Source organism: Pelobates fuscus, chromosome 6 (genome assembly GCF_036172605.1).
Source record: "Pelobates fuscus isolate aPelFus1 chromosome 6, aPelFus1.pri, whole genome shotgun sequence".
In the NCBI taxonomy this organism is placed as follows: Eukaryota; Metazoa; Chordata; class Amphibia; order Anura; family Pelobatidae; genus Pelobates; species Pelobates fuscus.
The window spans coordinates 103,480,348-103,500,468 of record NC_086322.1 but is presented as its reverse complement, the minus strand read 5'-3'; the positions used below and the strand labels follow the sequence as shown (position 1 = coordinate 103,500,468).

Here is a 20,121-nt window from a genome sequence, read left to right as displayed (position 1 = left end):
TATGAACCTTGTACACTCACCAGGCCAGTAATACATAAAGACCTTCTTTCTTGCTTTTTCCATTGTGACCCATAGAGGTTCTGATCCATCCCACCAAAGCGGTAACCGACTATCTACGTTGACACCGATGTCAAATGATTTATTAGACTTCTGGTCCCACATAAAGTTGCCAGTAATTTGATGCACTTCACAATGACGACCTGGGGGAAGAGAACACAGAATCCATGGCGTTACTGTGCAAATATTAGACCATAGTCTGAATAGTAGCCAGCGGGCCAAAAAATTAAATAAGATTTCATTCTAAAACCACCAGTTCACTCCCAAGCAGGTGGCTAGGACAATGGCCACATGCTCATTCCCTAATAGTCTTCTGTGTAATGTATTGTTGTACATGTCAAGCAGTGCGAGTCTGTCCGAGACTAAACCTGAGCCAAGTATTTTATTGAAATTTTCATGATAGCTGTAACGCTATAGTATGACATTCAGCCCAATGCATTAGCATCCCATTTGAAGGAACTTTGAATATTTTAATGTATCAGATTAATTTATATATCTCAAAATTATGACTTGTAATTTAGATATTTACTGAAGTGAGAATTCAAGCTCAATTTAAGGTGAATTTCAAATGTAAAGAAACACTGTATCTCAATGAAGTGGTCTGGGTGTCGTGTCTGTGTCCTTTTAGCCTGCAGGTTTACACTGTAGGGTTAAATCCACCTCTATGGCAGTCAGACTGACCAAGTAAAACTAATTTACGTTAATCAGAAGCCCCCATAGGAAAGCATTGATTCGACTGTCGTTAGGTCCCCAATGCTCTTCTATTAGGAGCATTAGGTTGGACCATCACAGAGGTTGGTATTCCTAGCACATGTTCCTTTAAGGCCAAAGTAGCTGAATGAAAAGTTTAGCTGACTGAGGATTTTACAGTTTGATTATTTTGACTTTAAATTTTAAATGCACTTTGAATTCTCACTTTACCGAATAACCCTGTATATGTTTCTTGGAAGGATATTTTAAATGGTTAATTATTACTTAAAGAGCTAAAGTCAAACAGCTTGAGACAATGAAATAAGATACAGAGTGCGTCAGTGCAGGGTCTCTCACCTTTTATGGAGAAGTACCCCAGCAGGTCGAAAAAAAGAATTCCCAAGTACCCCTCCCTCAAGAAAGTAATTACTATTGATTTAAATTCCAAATAAAACATGTAGGCACTGATATTTAATCCCATATTGGAGAACAAGCCAGATTAAAGGTAGTAAATTATATATATATATATATTTTTTTTTTTTTTTTTTTTTTAAAGTGTACGAACTATTAATCTGAAGTGTTGGAAGATCATCAAGATTAAGGCTCCCTTACCGCCACCACTTCCATTTTCCCCCAGCCTGCTGCCTCTTGGCATTGCCTTTAGTACCACGTGTTGAGAAACTAGGTTTTAGTGGATGGAAGTGGAGGATAAATTAATCAATGACTTCATAATAATATTTGGAAAGAAAATGTAAAGTCAAACTATAGATTGTAAGGCACATGGCTAATAGAAATGAAATACACCATAAAAGATCGTGTAAGCAGCTGTGTAGTTACAGTCCCCATTATAATCAATCACAGGATGTAATCTCACTAAATGTGTTAAAAAGCAATTAGACCTTATGATTAAGTGCTTCGTTTATGAAATGCGTTAATAGGAACCTATAGCCCCATATATTACAATCATTATTTCTGGATTGTACCTTGTTTCCAGCACTGGGACTCTAAAAAAAATTCTGTAATGTTTTGTATAGCAGGGTTAAAATGACATTGAGATGAAGTGGTCTGGGCGAACCTTCGAGGGTTAATGATGTGCTAACCTCTGTACTATTATTTATACTCTGCCTGAATAAATTATAATTCAGGAATTCCGACTGTCATCTATCCTGTTTTCTTATGCCTCCATATAAATTCTTTGTGGATTTTATTAGTTCACTGTACAGATTGTGGATCATGCAGTGTGGAGCACCGGCTTTTGGAGAGTGATCTGGAGTGCTCCTGTGCTGTAGTTGTGTGGTACTTGGATTGTATGTTACATCCAGACATGCTAAACTTTTAAATCTTTTCTTTAAAGGAACACTGTAGGTACTTTAACAACTTCATATTATAGAAGTTTGGTATAGTACCCAACATCTCCCTCTTTTAGAATAAATCAACATTGTGAAATTTGGAGTCCAAATCACTGTCCTTGTAAAAACATTCTAGAGGTTAAGTCTCTCAGGTGGTTGTGAATGTCTGCCACTCAGAGTGACGAATGGTCCCGGTTGTGCAAATAGTCTTTTAGCCCTCTCTGAGATTACTGGACTCTTCCCACCCCTTGTTGGCATGCTTTGAACTAGACTGCTGTCAGGTCCTGCTTGCTCAGGGTTGTCATTATTATTAGTCTGTGGTATCACTTCTGTACACTCTTTACTGCCGTCATGTAAGTGAGTCCTTGTAATACCAGGTGTGTCTGGCTTGTCAAGGGGATGTCATACTACAGCTCCAGATACGGTCTGCCAAACTAAACTTTATGGCAGCAGTGAGAGGAAAGGCTACTCACCCCTTCAAAACTGCCACTTTGTCTTTTTATCAAGATCTATCCAGGCCTACTTTGATATGGAGAGGCTTGTTCAAACCCCTGACTGCCGCACTCCGCCAACACTCCATCCCATACCGATGGGCATTCCCCAGAAGCCTGGTCATCACGTATGGTGGTGCAACAACCCGCATAACCGACGCATCAGAAATGGACTCCGTGCTGACAGCACTAGGACTGCCACCTTACTCGGAACAAACCACCCAAGCTCAGAGACCAAAGCCCCCTCACGTATGGGACATGGCTAAAGTCAGACCATTTCAGCCAGCCGGACCCACCACCCCACCCTCCACCGCATTCAAAGCACAAACGGCTAACCGGCACCCAACGGGCACCTGAGACTCTAAAGGGTAAACAAGAGCCCTGACTGAAAGGACTGCTAGACCAAGCTGACTATGAGTTTCCTTTTCTTTTTTTTACTTTGTTGTTTTTAATTGTTTTAATGTTTCTTCGCTTTAACATGTTCATACCCCAAGCATACACAAATCTACACTATCACCACACTGGAGCCCTGATTAGCTTACACGCACACAACAGACAGACAAGTCCCCCCTCACACATCTAACCGAACACAAGGCCAACGCAAGAGGTACAATACCATGTAGGGAATGTACCGACACTGGCAGAACCGCTCTGTACAAGGAAAGGCAGCAGGGTGACACTCATGCCCCCACCTCCTGTGCTCGGGGACGCAGAACATATCACCCAGCACATACATACCGAAAGCCACCAAAGCTAGCACCCATTAACACTAGTGCCTAATATAACCTGGATACCTGTGTCTAACAACCTGTGTCTACTTTATGTTTCATGGGGACGACTGTTTTCTTTAATGCACACTGCTGTCATGTCTAATACTTATTTGACTCTTTTCACTGCAGCTGAGCATGGTTTCTGCCTCATTTGAGCCATGAGATTGTATTACTTTTCTGCTACCACTCTGTGACACCATTTCCAACCCCTATCACGCTAATATCACATTTGCACTTCCCTGGAGCCCTGGCGACCCCCCACGGTACCTAAGCTTGCCTATCCACCGAACAGGTGACAATAATGTAGTCTACACACGCATGAAAAACTAGCCTGTGACCCATACGCAATGTAATCACACTCAATATTACACATCTGTGTGTCCAATAAGCTCAGCGTGTCTCTCATTTTACTTCACCGGACGCTTTGACATATTAGTATTGCGGGATTAAAGGAGTATAAATCCCTATTGTGTTCGACAACTACTTCTACACTCTGCCATCTTCTCGGAAATGCATTACCCAATGCACACAAAAAGAAAGAATAAAAAAATAAAATAAAAAAAATACTTTTTCTCCTCACTGTAACAATGGTATGAACAAGCACTCACTTTTATTTTTCTTAAGGATGCAATGACTCCGGCTCTGCCTTGCCAGATAAGTATAAAAGAGTAAACAAAAAACAATTGTCCAACACTCCTTATTATGAAAAGATGATATCCCTTTATTGGCAAAACAGCAACGTTTCGACTGTGTTTCTTCAAGTAATGCTTGATAAAGAAACACAGTTGAAATGTTGTTGTTTTGCCAATAAAAGGCTATAATCATTTTACAATAAGGAGTGCTGGAGGAATTGTAGGCACATCACGGCAAGCACTACACATGCACCAATGTTCCCCAATGCTCGTGTATAAGGAGAATTGGATTGGCCCGTCATTCTGCAGGCATGACGTAACCGGAGGTGAAGGTCACGGCAGTGCTGAGGGAGACTCTGCGCTTTAGAATAGTTGAGAAATATGCTTACTTTTATTTCAATTTTTTTTTTTAATACAGTGTCAGGTAGTGCATCTGTGTGTGTGTGTATATATATATATATATATATATATATATATATATATATGAATGAATGAAAAGAGATGCACTCACAGGTCTTGATAGATAAAAAAAATCTGTATTTTTATTCTCCAAACAGGATACACATTGTCCGATCGACGTTTCGACCCCTTAGGGTCTTCCTCAGGATCAATGTACCCCCACAAATAAGACAAATATATACAAAACATAAATAATGTACTCACCAATCGTGATACAGTTCCCCCACCTCCATCGTGTGTACCCGGAAGTGTCCTCGCGATCATGTGACCTGACGTGAAACGTGCGTACTGACGTATTAATTTGTTGCTAAGCAACCAGTGTAACAGTGAGTAAAACAGCGAGAACGTTGCTTGTAGGGTATGAAAATAAAGATCTGCATGTGTGTATGTTATGTATGTGGTAAAGGATCCAAGTGGCAATCCCAAAGCTATGCAAAGCTATGTAAAATCATCCATAGAGTGAAATTTTGATTACATCTACAGTATATGAGGGACCGCCCATTGAATACCTCATGGAATTTTTGTCTATAGCACTCACATGTAATTACTTTAAGTTCGAGAACCAATTTTTCCTTCAGTTAGCGGGAACTGCAATGGGGGCGGCCATGGCACCGTCATATGCCAACGCATATATGTTTATGTTTGAACAGACATACATCTTGCATAAATATGGCCAACACATCAAGCACTATTATCGTTTTGTGGACGACCTGTTTTTTGTTTGGACTGGGACTCTGATGGATTTGGAAACCATGATCGGAGAGATCAATTCACTACCTACGCCTGTTAGGTTAAGTGTTGAACATGACAGCTTGGCAATCCAATTTTTGGATGTCACAATATATAAGAAAAATGACAAACTACAATTTACTTTACATCGGAAAAAGACCGACCGCAACACCTTACTGATGGCGTCCAGTTTCCATCCCAAAAAGTTCAAACGGTCCCTTCCTATCTCACAGTTTCTCAGAGTCTTGTGATATAACACGGAAATGGACAAGTGTGACCATCAGATTAAAGAGATGTGGGAAAGATTTAGAGAGCGGGGATACTCACCACACATATTGAGGCTGGCCCACACCAGAGCACTGGACATCTGGGAACGGGAAAAATCGATAACCAGAACTACTAAAACGGTGAAAACACCCAAGATCTATCTACCCATCACTTTTCATACAGGGACCGCTAAAATCAGAGAATCCATTCAGAAACACTGGGGAATACTCAGATCGGATAAAACACTACCCAAAACGTTCCAAGACACCCCAACTATAAGCTATAAAAGAAACAGAAACTTGAAGGATTTGCTGGTAAAGAATGACCCGGTAGCAAGCTATCGCAAAACTAAACAGATTTCTAAGAAGGGGTGCTATAAATGCACTGGCTGTGTTACCTGCGGTCACATGATCAGTGGTACAACATTTGCCCACCCACATAGTGGCCTAAAAATCAAAATACCTCACTATATCACATGTACCACTGATCATGTCATATATATGATCACGTGTCCATGTGGTCTATCATTCGTGGGCAAAACGGATTTGACACTACGGGATCGGATACGAGGACATAGATCCACGATTATGACGGCATTCAGAGATCAACATAGCGACAAACCAGTTGCAAAACATTTCCTAAGTATGGAACACAGACTACCAACTCTAAGATTTGTGGCCATAGACCACATCCCCCCAATGTCGAGAGGGGGTGACCGATCGAGGATGCTGTTACAACGGGAAGCCCAATGGATACACCGATTGGACACTGTGGCCCCTAAGGGACTCAACGAGAATATAGTGCTATCTATGTTCTTGTAAATTTGTAAATCTGTATATTTGTATTTTCATTGGTTTTCTTGAACACTTTATAGCTGTTTTTTGTGGTATCTATCTATGGCCGATCCTTTTTGTACAGGGCTCTAAGCCGGTCTTTGTTAGTTTAGTCCGAGAGCAGGGACTTTTCCACTATAGACTCCCCCTTTTTTTTGGATGGATAGTTCCTACCTTACATTGTCATGGGTACTTATCTCTCCAGACTATAGATGTCTGGTTGGGGAGGGACAGCTATTGTGGATGTCTCCGTTTGGTTTCGGCTTGGGTTTTGCTGTCGCTGCCCCCTTTTTTGATTTTTTGATTTTTTGACTATTTGAATTCGTACTTTTGTCCATTCATCTGGAGACTCTGATCTGTCTCTTATATTCCTGTATGTCTGGATGAAGGGGACATTAGATTTATCCCAATTTCGTTACCTATATTCAGAATATTTATTCCTAGAGGACGTTATAAAGACATTCTATGCAGAACCATAAGGGTGAATAGTTGTCGACGGTAGGAGTGATCAATTGACTACCTGTGCCTTTGACTTAAGTGGAATGGATTTTGGCTATTTGCCTATACTTAAAGTCCTAAAAAAAAATTTTTGCTATATAGATATGCCTTTTTTCCTTGCTCATGCCGGAACCATTCTTGTCTTCCAGTAGATATATTTTTTTAGAAATATTGTAGGTGTATGTTTGGAAAATAATATATATATTTCCACTGTTTATTATGTATAATATACTCACATCACTTTTTCACATATGTAGAGGAGATCAGTAGTTTCACTGTTTTACTTATTCACTGGGTAATTTTCATTAACTTACTTTTTCGTTCACATGTATATACTATATACACTGATCACTCTATGGATGATTTTACATAGCTTTGCATAGCTTTGGGATTGCCACTTGGATCCTTTACCACATACATAACATACACACATGCAGATCTTTATTTTCATACCCTACAAGCAACGTTCTCGCTGTTTTACTCACTGTTACACTGGTTGCTTAGCAACAAATTAATACGTCAGTACGCACGTTTCACGTCAGGTCACATGATCGCGAGGACACTTCCGGGTACACACGATGGAGGTGGGGGAACTGTATCACGATTGGTGAGTACATTATTTATGTTTTGTATATATTTGTCTTATTTGTGGGGGTACATTGATCCTGAGGAAGACCCTAAGGGGTCGAAACGTCGATCGGACAATGTGTATCCTGTTTGGAGAATAAAAATACCGATTTTTTTATCTATCAAGACCTGTGAGTGCATCTCTTTTCATTCATTCATATAATATAACGTGGGATAGCACCTAGGCATTTATATTTACTTAGTGTTTATTTTGGAAAGGGTGAGTGCCAAGACACAGACTTTCTATATATATATGTCAGTGTGCTTCTGTGTCAGGGTGTGTGTCTGGGTGTGCGCGCAAACATCTGTGTGTCAGGATATACATCTTTGTATGTGCATCTGTGTGTCATTGTGTGTTTCTTTTATGTCACTGTCTATCTGTATCATGGTGTGTGCATGTATCAATGTTTGTGTGTGTCAGGGTGCGTGTGTATATGTCGGTGTATGTGTGTGTATCTATGTGTGTATGTGTGTATATGAATTTGTGTGTATGTATATCTGTGTAAGTATTTATGTATGTAGTAGTGTATGCACACACAAGCACAACATACAAAACACACTCCTGTAATCTAACACAAATATTACATACAAACACAACCCTTCACTCAAAGAAATACTTCACACAGGGCCGTCTTTAACGCGGGGCAAACGGGGCAGCTGCCCCGGGCCCAGTAGCTCCTGGGGGGCCCAGAGCAGCTGCCCCGTGGGCCCCGCGATTTGCGCAGCCCCCCTTGGACCCGGCGGTGCGGCTGCACAGAGCCGCACCGGCCCGCAGGCTGAGGAGGCTCCCCGGGTGGCTCATGCACTAAGGGCCACCCGGAGAGCATGTGTGAGCAGGGGCCCGGTCTGGCGCTGTGACGCTTAAACAGCGCGACCGGGCCCCTTCCTGTACCGGCTGGGAGGAAGTGACGTCACTTCCTCCCGACGGAGAGCACAGCCGCGCGGGAGGAGAATGGCACGGAGGGGAGTTCCAGAGGAGAACTCCCATCTGCCTCAGCCTGCCACTGGACCCCAGGGAAACCACCCTCCAGGAAAAGGTAAGAACCTGGAGGGTGGCTAAATGTATGCTTGTGTGTGTCAGTATGTCTGTCTGTGTATGTATGTATGTGTGTTTGTATATGTCAGTAGGCCTGTGTGTGTCAGTATGTCTGTCTATGTGTATGTCAGTATGCCTGTGTGTGTCAATACTTCTGTCAGTGTATGTGTCTGTGTGTGTCAGTGTATGTGTATGTGTCTGTCTGTGTGTGTATGTATGTCTGTCTGTGTGTGTCAATACATCTGTCAGTGTATGTGTCTGTGTGTGTCAGTATATCTGTCAGTGTATGTGTCTGTGTGTGTGTGTGTGTGTGTGTCAATACGTCTGTCAGTGTATGTGCCTGTGTGTGTGTGTATGTATGTATGTATGTCTGTGTGTGTGTCAGTATGTCTGCCAGTATATAATTGTGTGTCAGTGTATGTGTGTGTCAGTATGTATCTGTGAATGTTTTAATGTCTGTCTGTGTGTATGTGCCAGTACGTCTGTCTGTGTGTGTGTCAGTATGCCTGTGTGTGTGTCAATACGTCTGTCAGTGTATGTATCTGTGTGTGTCAGTATATCTGTCAGTATGTCTGCCAGTGTATGTGTCTGTGTGTGTGTGTCAGTATGTCTGCCAGTATATATTTGTGTGTCAGTGTGTATCTGTGAATGTTTTAATGTCTGTCTGTGTCTGTATGTGCCAGTACGTCTGTCAGTGTGATTGCGCATTGGGCGTAATTGGGGGGAGGGATAGGAGGGGCAGGGCCCAGGGGGCCCAAGAAAATGCATTGCCCAGGGTCCTAATCATATTATAGACGGCCCTGACTTCACACAAGTGCACATCCGCATTTAAAAGTGAACATTACATTCAAACACACCCCTGCAATCAGACGCAAACATTACATACAAACACACCCCTGTATTAAAACACAATAAATGTATACAAGCACCCCTTCAAACACCAACACTGGTGTTACACTATAGCGCCAGTAAATGCTGCATCGCTGTACAGATATACAACCTGGAAATTTTGACTTGGGGTGCCTTGCAAAAATATTGAAATATTAAGGGCGCCTTGAACCTAAGAAGTTTGGGAACCACTGTCCTAACGCATTAGTGTTCCTTTAAACACCATAAATCGAAATGTTAGACCAATACCACTGGGAAGCATCTCACTGATATCTTCCTTATATCTTTTCAATTGTGTGTGTCAGGGGGTAACATTTGCTTTCTTGCTATGAGTGTTATAATTATAACAAAAAAGTATCTAATTTTAATTATTGGACATTAAAATGTCACAGAGTGTTCATAAAAGATAAAACTGTCAGATCTATATTTCCCATATCGCTAAACACATTCCTGACTTCCCCAGTGTGTTAACAGAATGTCCTAAGAAGTAATTCAAAGTCAATATTAATGTAGCTTTTAAAAACAGTCTGAGTAGAACTTACTGTTGGCTCCTGTGACAACATATTGGGGAACTAAAAACTAAATGGTGTAAGTAAAGGGTCACTCTGGGCAACATAACTTCATCGGAATTAAGTTGTTATGAATCCCAAGTAGATCCCTGGCACAGGCTTGTCTTGAGGGTTTAAACCATTAACCCCTTAAGGACGGAGCCAATTGTACAAGTTGTGATCAAAACAAATGTAAAGAAAACCTTGAATTTGACTATATGTCTGTTCAGGCGTAATTCACCTCTTTCATATTATGTGCACCCACACTTATCAGATGTAATTTTGTTCAGGAGAAACAGGGCTTTCATGTCACATCAAATATTTGTGTATTAAACATAATTTAATATGAATACAAAATATTTTTTTTTAAAAGAGAGAGAGAGAGAGAGAGAGAGAAATAAGAAATGTTATTTTTTTAGTTCTGCGTGGCATTTTAACTGTGAATGTCACAATACTGTTAGCGGTTACTGCAATAAAATACACATATTTGTATTCAGCTCACGGGCAGGGCCAGATTAAGAGCCCATTGGGCCTGGTGCTGACAATTACAGAATCTTATCGACGGAACACTCTAAACCAGTTATACCTCCCAAGTGTCATGTATCTGTTGGAGGTGGTACTGGAGGGAAACTCATAGAATATAGCTATAAGAAAACGCATACTCTATGCTAACCTCTCACTTTCATCTTTCAAGTAAATTAATATCCCCTAACAGCAGTGTCTGGTGAAGCAGAATGTCGGTGGGCTAGGTAAAATGGTGGGCCACTGACGCAAGTCACGTAACCAGAACCACCCAAAGGGGCAAACATGCCCAAAAAGGGGGCGTGTCTGCACGAAGAATTAGGTCAGCCTGGTGTAAATGCATGAAAGGCTGTCTGCCAAGAATGCATGTTCGCAAACAAAGAGCATACCATGCATACAGCACCCTGAGCTTGACATACGTGCGTCTAATGATGCACTCGCTCCACACTTTCTAAGGACTGTCCCCTAGCACTCACTTGCCCGCTCCTGTTCTAACCTTCTTACTAGCAGGCAGAAGCTCCTGTTATTCAGTCTGGGACAGAGAAAAGGTGTATGTAGTGAGTGTAGAAGAAACGGAACATGCCACAGTGTTAAAGAGACTGAAGCAGAAAAATTATTTGCATAGTGCGCAAAGTCAGCTTTACCTTAACTAATTTCATTATCAGTCAGTCACCCAGACCACTGCAGCTCAATGAGCCAGGTCCCCCTAGTTTTTATCCTGCAGCTGTAAACATAGCAATTTCAGAGAAACTGCTATGTTTACATTGACGGTTTACATTGATGTTCTCCCTGACAGCCACTAGAGGCCGCTTCCGCGATTCTCAGTGTGGAAAGCATTGAGTAATGCTTTCCTATGGGCGGTTTGAATGCACGCATGGATCTGGCTGCGCATGCGCACTCGGAGCAGACGCCGGCGGGGGAGGAGAGGTCACCAGCGCTGAGGGAGCACAACGCTGGATTAAGGTAAGTGGCTGTTGGGATTTTAACCGCTTCAGCCCAGTGGGAAAGGGAGCCCTGAGGGAGAATCACATTTTTGCCTCATTCCATTTTAAACATGGATTCCTTTGAGTCTGTGTTTGCTGTATACAAGAGCTTTGAAACACAACTTGGGAAAAGATGCAAAGCCAGTAAACCACTCATGGGCAGCGGTTTAATTGTTAATGCAAATCATCAGCATGTTTAAAATGGAATGAGGCAAAAATGTGTTACTTTGTTAAACTTATTTGCATATGCCCACCCATAATCCTTTGCGCTAGTAACATCACTGCAGATTTGTGATTTCTGTGGGAAAAGCAAGTCTTATGGCTTGACTGGTGTGCAGACTTTTGTTTAACATTGTATTAACTATCTCCAAGGACTAAAGGTGGAAGGGGTTTTCAATCACAATTGTATATATATATATATATATATATATATATATATATATATATATATATATATATATATATATATATATATATATATATATATATACACACACACATACATATATACATACACACATACACACACGCCCGTGAGACATCGCTGAATACAAATGTGTACTTTATTGCAGTATTGTGACATTCACAGTTAAAATGCCATACAAACACACACACATATATATATATATATATAGCAATCAGGCACTTGTTTTATAAGATTTAATATAGGAGGAGTGCCTTGTTTACCTATTTTTGATATATATATATATATATATACACACACACACACACAGATACATACCGGTATATGCAATTATAACATCATTATAAATGTATTTTATATTTAATATATATGTATATTAATATCAAAATACAGTTAGAACAAATTAAAACTGGTATATAATTTTATTCAATTTATTTTCTTTTTTTAAATTTTCATTTTTTTCAATTTATTTTTTGGTTATTTTTTATTAATATATATACATAATAAAATAAAATAAAAAGATATATATATATATATATATATACACACAATTAACGTAATTCTAAGTGTATTTTAATATATATATATTCTTGCAAACTCCAACAAAAGGAATAAATTGGTACCTGGTGCTCTGGCAGCAAAAGTAATATATCCAAGCAAATACCGGTAATATATAAAAGTAATATATCCAAGCAAACACAAGTTTTCTTTATTCAATACAGGACGTCAACGTTTCAGCTCCTCGTTGACGTCCTGTATTGAATAAAGAAAACTTGTGTTATTGAAAAATTCCTGGAGTGCCGGTATTTGCTTGGATATATATATATATATTTTATAAGTAATTTTTATTTAATTTAAAAACTGTTTTATAACTTTTACAAACTTTTTACAGGCATGAGGGGGACAGTCTGAGAGCTCAGGCACTACATAAACATAAGCCGGCTATTCCGACCATGTGATCGCGAGAACCTCACATGCCGATAGGCAAACTAGTAAAATTCATTGTGGTCAATTCGACTACTCAGGACTTAAATGAAAACTATAGTTTTAGGAATATTAAACTGCATTCATAACACTATAGTGCCCTATGGCACCACCTCCTTCACAGCCCCCCTCCCTCCACTCCGTGGAAAATAAAGGGTTAAAAGCCATTTATTCACTTAACTGATTCCAGTGCCAATGTCCTTCGACGCTGGGTTGTGCCCCTCCTTGGCTGACGTCAGCTGATGGGGGCATGGGGCGGACCTAATGCGCATGTGCGGCAAGTTCTGAATTCGCATTAGGCCTTCCCCATGGGAAAGCATTACCTCAGTGCTTTTCTATAGGAAATTTCTACAAACTGTGCATTCTCTTGCAAAGTGTGAGGACGTCCAGCGATGTTTCATGGGATCAAACCTCGTGAAACCCCAGGTAGCGCCTCTAGTGGCTCTCTGATAGATGAGAAGAAGCGGTCTGGGTGCCTTTAGTATCACTTTTAATGTAAAATTCACTTGGAATTTTCACTTTGGTGAATAATCCTGTCAGACTGGGAGCTGCTGATAGGTTGAGAATGTTAGCTGACACTCTAAGGCTATCAGTAGCAAACCAGTCACAAACCAATGGAGTAAAAAAGGTACAAGTCTTCCTAACTGAAGACTTGGACTCAAACAGAAGTGGAGGGGGCAGAGCTGACGAGCGCTGAAATGAAATATTTGCATTTAAAATAGAAACCATTGATTCCAATGAAGTTCTTACAGTGCTCTGAGTGTTCATTTCAATAACTGCAGTCCTATTCCCACAGGACAAAGAGCATTCCAGCACAAGAATCTTCTAATGCCACTGTAGTCTAGTGCAAGGCAGCTGGAAGTGATTTAAAGGGTACATAACTGTATTCTGTAATCAAGCACTGCTAGAGGCTGAGTGTACCCACAAAGCAGCATACATTACTATCTTCAGCAGGTATAACAGCAGTATATACTAGTAAGAAAGGAATCAAAACATTATATCTGTATGAGATATACAGCAACTCCAAACAATTTCTCTCTTCACAGACTCTGAAAGGAGGTATGACTGATATCTCTCCAGTCACAATAAGATTACTAGTCGTTATATTTGGGGAGACATACAGAATACTCAAAATGTTAGAGATACTTTGTGATAATGGACCAAAAAAAAAAAAGAGCAACCCAGATGTATAGACCTTGCTTCAAGTGCCAAGAGGAGTACCAGTCATACATATCTACTGAGCATCAAAAAGGAAAGTCTGTTGGTGGCACATGTTACAGGCCTACAAAGGCACAAGTGAACCAAATCCTGTGCAATACCTCCTGTATCGGCATCATCCAAAGTGTGAGCCGTTATTATTGAGGAGAAACTCAGACTTCATGACTTAATTTATGGCATACAGGTATTTATAGTATTAGTCCCGTTTATAAATTTGGAATTAAATTATTGTGAAGGAAAAATAGCAGCACATGGTTTTTAAATTTACAACCCTTGTCCCAGGTTATACATGAAGTAACAAAAAAAAAATACAGCCTGGAAAAACAGTGCTCCAAGCCCTACTATGGGACGGTTATTTAAATCCTTATTCGGACACTTTTCCTGATAATTTGGCCTAACATTGTAAAGCACAAGTATCTGTTATGGAATAAACTAAACAGCAGTGATGGCTGAACTGTACAGCCGTCTGGTTGGCTGGGCCTTAATGGATTCACAGTATGCATGAGGCGTAATGGCAAAGTAAGCCATTCCAACACGGTTAGTGTAGCTTTGTTCTAAAGACGATGAGTTTAATAACACGACTGAGCACCAGGTTTTAGATAGCTAGTTAGGCCAGTGCCAGGGCTACCTATGCTTTAGATGCTGTGAACTGTGACTGCTGTGAGCCATTGTAGTGAAGATACAGTAGTTACAATCCATAGCATCCTATATGTCCACTACAGTTTGGGACTACAATACAGGTACCCCACACTGGAAGGATGAAACTGGTCCACAATGCGCCAGTTGTAGGTGGGCAGAAGGTGTGTTTACACTGAAGGAGATAGAATGCTGGGGACTGTGTAAAGCTGACTGAATGAGCTTTATCCATGGGGAAAGCAAGAATGGTGTAGCATGGCAAACTAGTAAAAAAACAGTGAATTTCCATTCCTGGTGAACTGTTTTTCTAACCTTAGCCCACACATTTCTACAATCATTATACAGAGCAGAATTTAAGAAGGTGGGGGCTCAGACATTATCTTGCATAGAATATTAACGCTTTACTATAGAGAATGAGCAGGGTGAGTTTTGGATCACTTTATGTGTTTATATCTACTTTGTGTGCTTTAAGCATTTAAAGTAGAGTAAGTTATTTGGCTAAAAATAAGTTGTGTCAAAATGGCAACAAAACACCAAAAGTTACACATCAGCAATAAAATGGATTAATAAACTACACATTGTTATATGATATAACCAGAATATCATATGTCAGATCACATTGTAAGTTTCTTTAACATTTGTGGAATAGAAAACACACACTAAGCAATGCCAGTTGTACTTCATAAATGGTGTAAATTGTATAAAATAATGAGTTAAAAGGGATCTGCTTAAATGTCCTAACAATGTTTCAATAACACACTAGACGTAACCATGTTAGCAAATGTTATGCACAAAACTCTGTTTGACATATGAGCTATGTAATATTGTTGATACCTGTGAAAAATTTCAATAAAATATGATTGACAAAAAAAAAAAAAGGGGATCTGCTTAATGAATTTCCATCATAACATTTACATGTGTTTAAGAATAAAGGTTCTAAAGTTTAGCCCTTTCACTGTTGGTGACACACTATTGTAAAACCATGGACTTGCCTAAACCTGTTTCTGAACTGAGTAATATGCCTGCCATACCTCCATTTCCTACCAGCAATCCAAGTTACTGGGAGGTTTGGCCATTATAAAGGATGTACTGAGATTGCTGGTAATTACAATGTGAACATCATCTATGTCAAAGTGTGCATCAGCAAGATACACATGCACACTGGGTTAGCATGCACATTACCAAATACATGCTCACACATGGAAAACTACTCCTCTTTGGTTAATAGACACTCTACTGTCCACATCCGAATTTATACCGAGTCCAGATGTAATCTGGCTGTCCAATCACAGACTTTCCAATGCAGCTCAATGAGAAGTATTGGCAAGGCAGGTGCTCTGAGCAATTGCTGCCTCCACTAAGCTAACCGAACCAGGAAGTAACAGGACCAATTGTGTGCTTCACAACCGGGGGGTGTAGCCAGTATAATTTATTAAAAAAAAAGTGTCAATTTCTATTTTTTCATTTTTTTAAAAAAAAAGGAAACACTTCAAACATCAAGCAATTCAGCAAGCTAAAGTGCTTTAGGTTTTGGAATGTTACAGTTACATCATTTTAGCGAATTATATCCTGCTGCAATTTTAGGGAATTTCACCTTGTGACCTCTAGAAATAGGACACCACTAATGCATTGAGGCACCGAGGTGCACAACTCTTAAATTAGAAGTTTCCTACCAAAATACAGGGCTCTCTGAATGCAAATAAAGTAAATTAAAAACATTTCAAATTGTAGCTGAATTTTAAAAATGTACAGGTTTGTTCTCGGTTAAGCTATTATGTCCTAACAGCACACAATTCAGTGAATAACACCGCCTATGTTTTATTGTTGTGGAGCTCTGTGATCTACTTACAAATACAGGGTTATTCAAAAAAGTTGAGCAAACTGGGAATTGCTGGGAAATCACAGTGATTTAAAAAATTTAGGACAAAATAGTCAAAATTTTGAAATTCTCCAAGTCAGCTATGATTCCAGTTTGGCGCATTTAGACTAAAATTTGAAATTCACTGAGTTTCCAGCAATTCTAATTTAATGAATAACCCTGATAGCAAACATTTTGAGTTCACCATAAAGACGGAGAGCAGAGTAAAAAAGGGAGTAGAACTTGGGTCCAAAACTCTTGGAATAAGCCCACATTACAGAATAAAAACCTGATAAAACAGTAATTCCCACAGAGTAGTGCTACTCACCTGTCATTAGACTGTAATAGTTTGGGTAAGAGAGACTTGGAAAATCTGGAGTCATATAATCCACTTTTACCCCACTGTCCACAATCTGCTTGAAACCAGGAAGAGCAGCAAGTTCTTTATCATCAACATAATCGAACCTAAGTCCATCAAGAAGAAAAACCAGCAGTTTATGGTGTGCCAAGGAAGAGGCCGCCAGGCTAAGGGTTATAATGAGAATACAGAAGGTTCTGTGCTGTTCCATGTTAAAAGCTTCACCACAGCTAGAGTAGGCTGCCAGTAACACAATGAAGGTTCACAGCTCTGCACTAGGGGATGGGCTTGGATTCAGCAGCATGTAACCCTTTGCTGCAATTCTCAAACAAGTCATCAGTGGGTGCTTCCATCTCAGGCAAATAAATGTAGAACCGTTAAATAAAGATACATTGAGGTCGTGGTCGAGTTTCAGCATGAGAAAAAATAGCTCAATGTTTAGGTAAGTATTGCAAATTTGTACGTAGTTTCTAAACATGATATACATTTTGTGTTTATTCACTTTTGAGTTATTTGTAGTCAATTGAAAACTGAATGGCAAAAATTGGGCTGTGTGAAGCTGGCCCTCCTACAATCTGTGACATTTTTTTTTAAATCCACTGTGTGGTTGGTTAGTGCTGCTTTGTGCTGGTTTGTTCCATTTAAACCTCTGTTCTGTCTTATTTAGTTTTTGAGTAATTCATGATTTAATAAAGGTCATCTAGCTCCCCTACAAAGGCCAAAACAGATAAAACCGAGCTGATTGGTTAGTGCTGCGTCTGTGCTGTTAAAAATGTTATGCTGCTTTGGATTTTTAGTTATAAGCGTACGGTTTTTGTCATGGAAAATTAGATAACTCGCCATCCAATTTGACTCAGCTCTGTAAAGTTGGCACCCCGTGTTTTTAAAATGTGAATACAAATATACCATACATTTGCGCTGATTTGCTTTTGGAGATATTAAGCATATATGATAAAACTCCATCCACTTTGCACCTCATATTATTACATTTTAAAAACAAATATACCATTTGTTTATACTTTGTGTTTGCTGATGTGTGTTGAAAAACCAAATTTGTGTCAGTTTTGTTTTAGATCACTATAGGGTCAGGAGCACAAACATGTATTCCTGACCCTATAGTGTTAACACCACCATCTAGCCCCCTGGACCCCTCATGCCTCCATAAATATAGCAAAATCTTACTGTATTCAAGCCTGAAGCTGTAAATCTGCATGCTGTTTGATTTAGAAAAACAAGCAGTCTGCTGACATCATCATAAGTGGTGGCCTGATCCAATTACAGTGCTTAGAGGCAGATCAGGGGCAGAGCCAGCATGATTCAAACACAGCCCTGGCCAATCAGCATCTCCTCATAGAGATTAATTGAATCAATGAATCTCTATGAGGAAGGTTCAGTGTCTGCATGCAGAGGGAGGAGATAATGAATGTTTGGATGCATTTTAGGAGGAGTGGCCAGTGAAGTTATCACTAGGCTGTAATGTAAACACTGCATTTTCTCTGAAAAGACAGTGTTTACCGCAAAAAGCCTGAAGGTAATGATTCTACTCACCAGAACAAATACAATAAGCTGTAGTTGTTCTGGTGACTATAGTGTCCCTTTAAGCAATATGATGACTCTCCCCACATTATTACATTTTAAAAACAAATATACAATTTGTTTGTGTGTTAAAATATGTATTTGTGCTACTTTTGTAAATATAAATTTTTAATGTGCTTAGTAATAACAACGATAGCATCACACACTTAAAGGAACACTATAGGGTCAGGAACACAAACATGTATTCCTGACCCTATAGTGCTAACCCCACCATTTAGGTTGCACTTTCAGGGGGGCGGCAAAAATGCCACCCCAAGCATCTATAGTACTGCCACCACAACCAATTACACATCTATAGTGCTCCCAGTGCCAGGAATTAGCTTATTGGTCAAGATTCCTGTCATCATTCACGTAATTTTCCCTCTCTCTCTCTTGTTTTCCCACTTTTCAGAAATTCGAAGCACTTCGGCAATTCGGACCAATGTCATTTGGTTCGGCACTTCCGAACTACCGAACTTCGGAACTTCTGCACTTTGGACATTTGTAAGCATCCGAATGTCCGAATTTCAATGTATTTTCGAAACTAAATTAATCGCACATGTCTAATAATCACAAACAACCATTTCACAACTTATCTGGGTTCTGCCAATATACCAGCTGTAGTAGGGGATAGTGGCAGTAGTGTGTGTGTGTGTGAGGGTATTGTGTTTTGGGGGTGCAGATGGTAACTGCCGCAACGCTCCAAGCTTGCGAGAGTTGCAGGTTAGAGCTTCAGGGTCCTCTTTCCCTAAGGTGCATGTCCATGCTGTTGTTCTCTTTCACCTTTATTACTGAAATCCCCTTCTCAGTGTTCTTATCTGTTCTTATTGCAATCTATAACGAATGCAGCGGCGAGGCTAATCTTCCTGTTCGCCTGCGCATCTTGCGCCTCGCCCCCTGTCAGTCCCTACATTGGCTTTCAGTAAGATATATGGCTCAATTTAAGATTCTGGTGCTTGCGTATAAGTCTCTACATAATGCTGCACCAACTTACCTATCCTTCCTAATACACAAAAAAAATGTGCAGTAGATAAGTTGGCGCAAAAAATTAAGATAAAATATAAATAGGTTTGCAGCACCCACAATATACCCAGGTAATAAGGTACAGAAACAATCACAAAACAGAAAAGTGCTGGTGCGCATACATATGTACAGAACCCCTCAAGTGTTGAGAAGTATTTACAAACAGATGATACAGTGCAAGCAAGTGTGATCCCTTATAGGGTGTCTACAAGCCCAGGTGTATATGTGTATATACTTATAGCCTGTTACACTGTACAGTTGATATCTTTAGTTTAAGGAGACAAAAGTAGGGGGGAGGGAACAGAGAAAGCACTTCCTAATACACAAGTAAGTCCCGTCTAGGCCCCTGCGCTCTGCCGAAGACCTACATCTTTCCTCTGTCCATACTCCCACCTCTGATGCTCAATTTTAAGACTTCTCCAGGGCTTCACCTTATCTGTGGAACTCCCTTCCCTTCTCTGTTATACTTTTACCCAGTCTCTTTTACCCAGGACCTCTTTTTGCAAGGAGGCTATTAGTTTTGTGTGTTGGTCAGAGGTTACCTCCAGCGATCCTGTAAGTCCCGCCAGGCCTTGAATTTCGGTGCGGAGGGAGGACATGTCTGATTGTAAGGTCTTCTGGAGGTCTGCTAGGAAAGCTTTGAGGATCGCATTTGTCACCAGTGGC

The 20,121-nt window shown here is 40.1% G+C and overlaps 1 protein-coding gene across 1 annotated transcript in view; it reads right to left on the bottom strand.

Annotated features, from left to right (window-relative positions):
• The window catches only part of ENPP6 (ectonucleotide pyrophosphatase/phosphodiesterase 6), a 47,771-nt gene extending 30,634 nt beyond the window's left edge, over positions 1-17,137 (bottom strand). Inside the window, exons 1-2 of the mRNA XM_063460000.1 lie at positions 16,828-17,137; positions 21-200 (exon numbers count right to left, since the gene is read on the bottom strand). Of these exons, the coding sequence (XP_063316070.1) occupies positions 21-200; positions 16,828-17,068 (421 nt within the window). The 5' untranslated portion in view covers positions 17,069-17,137. The remainder of the gene's footprint in view (positions 1-20; positions 201-16,827) is intronic.
• Positions 17,138-20,121: the final 2,984 nt, after the last annotated feature.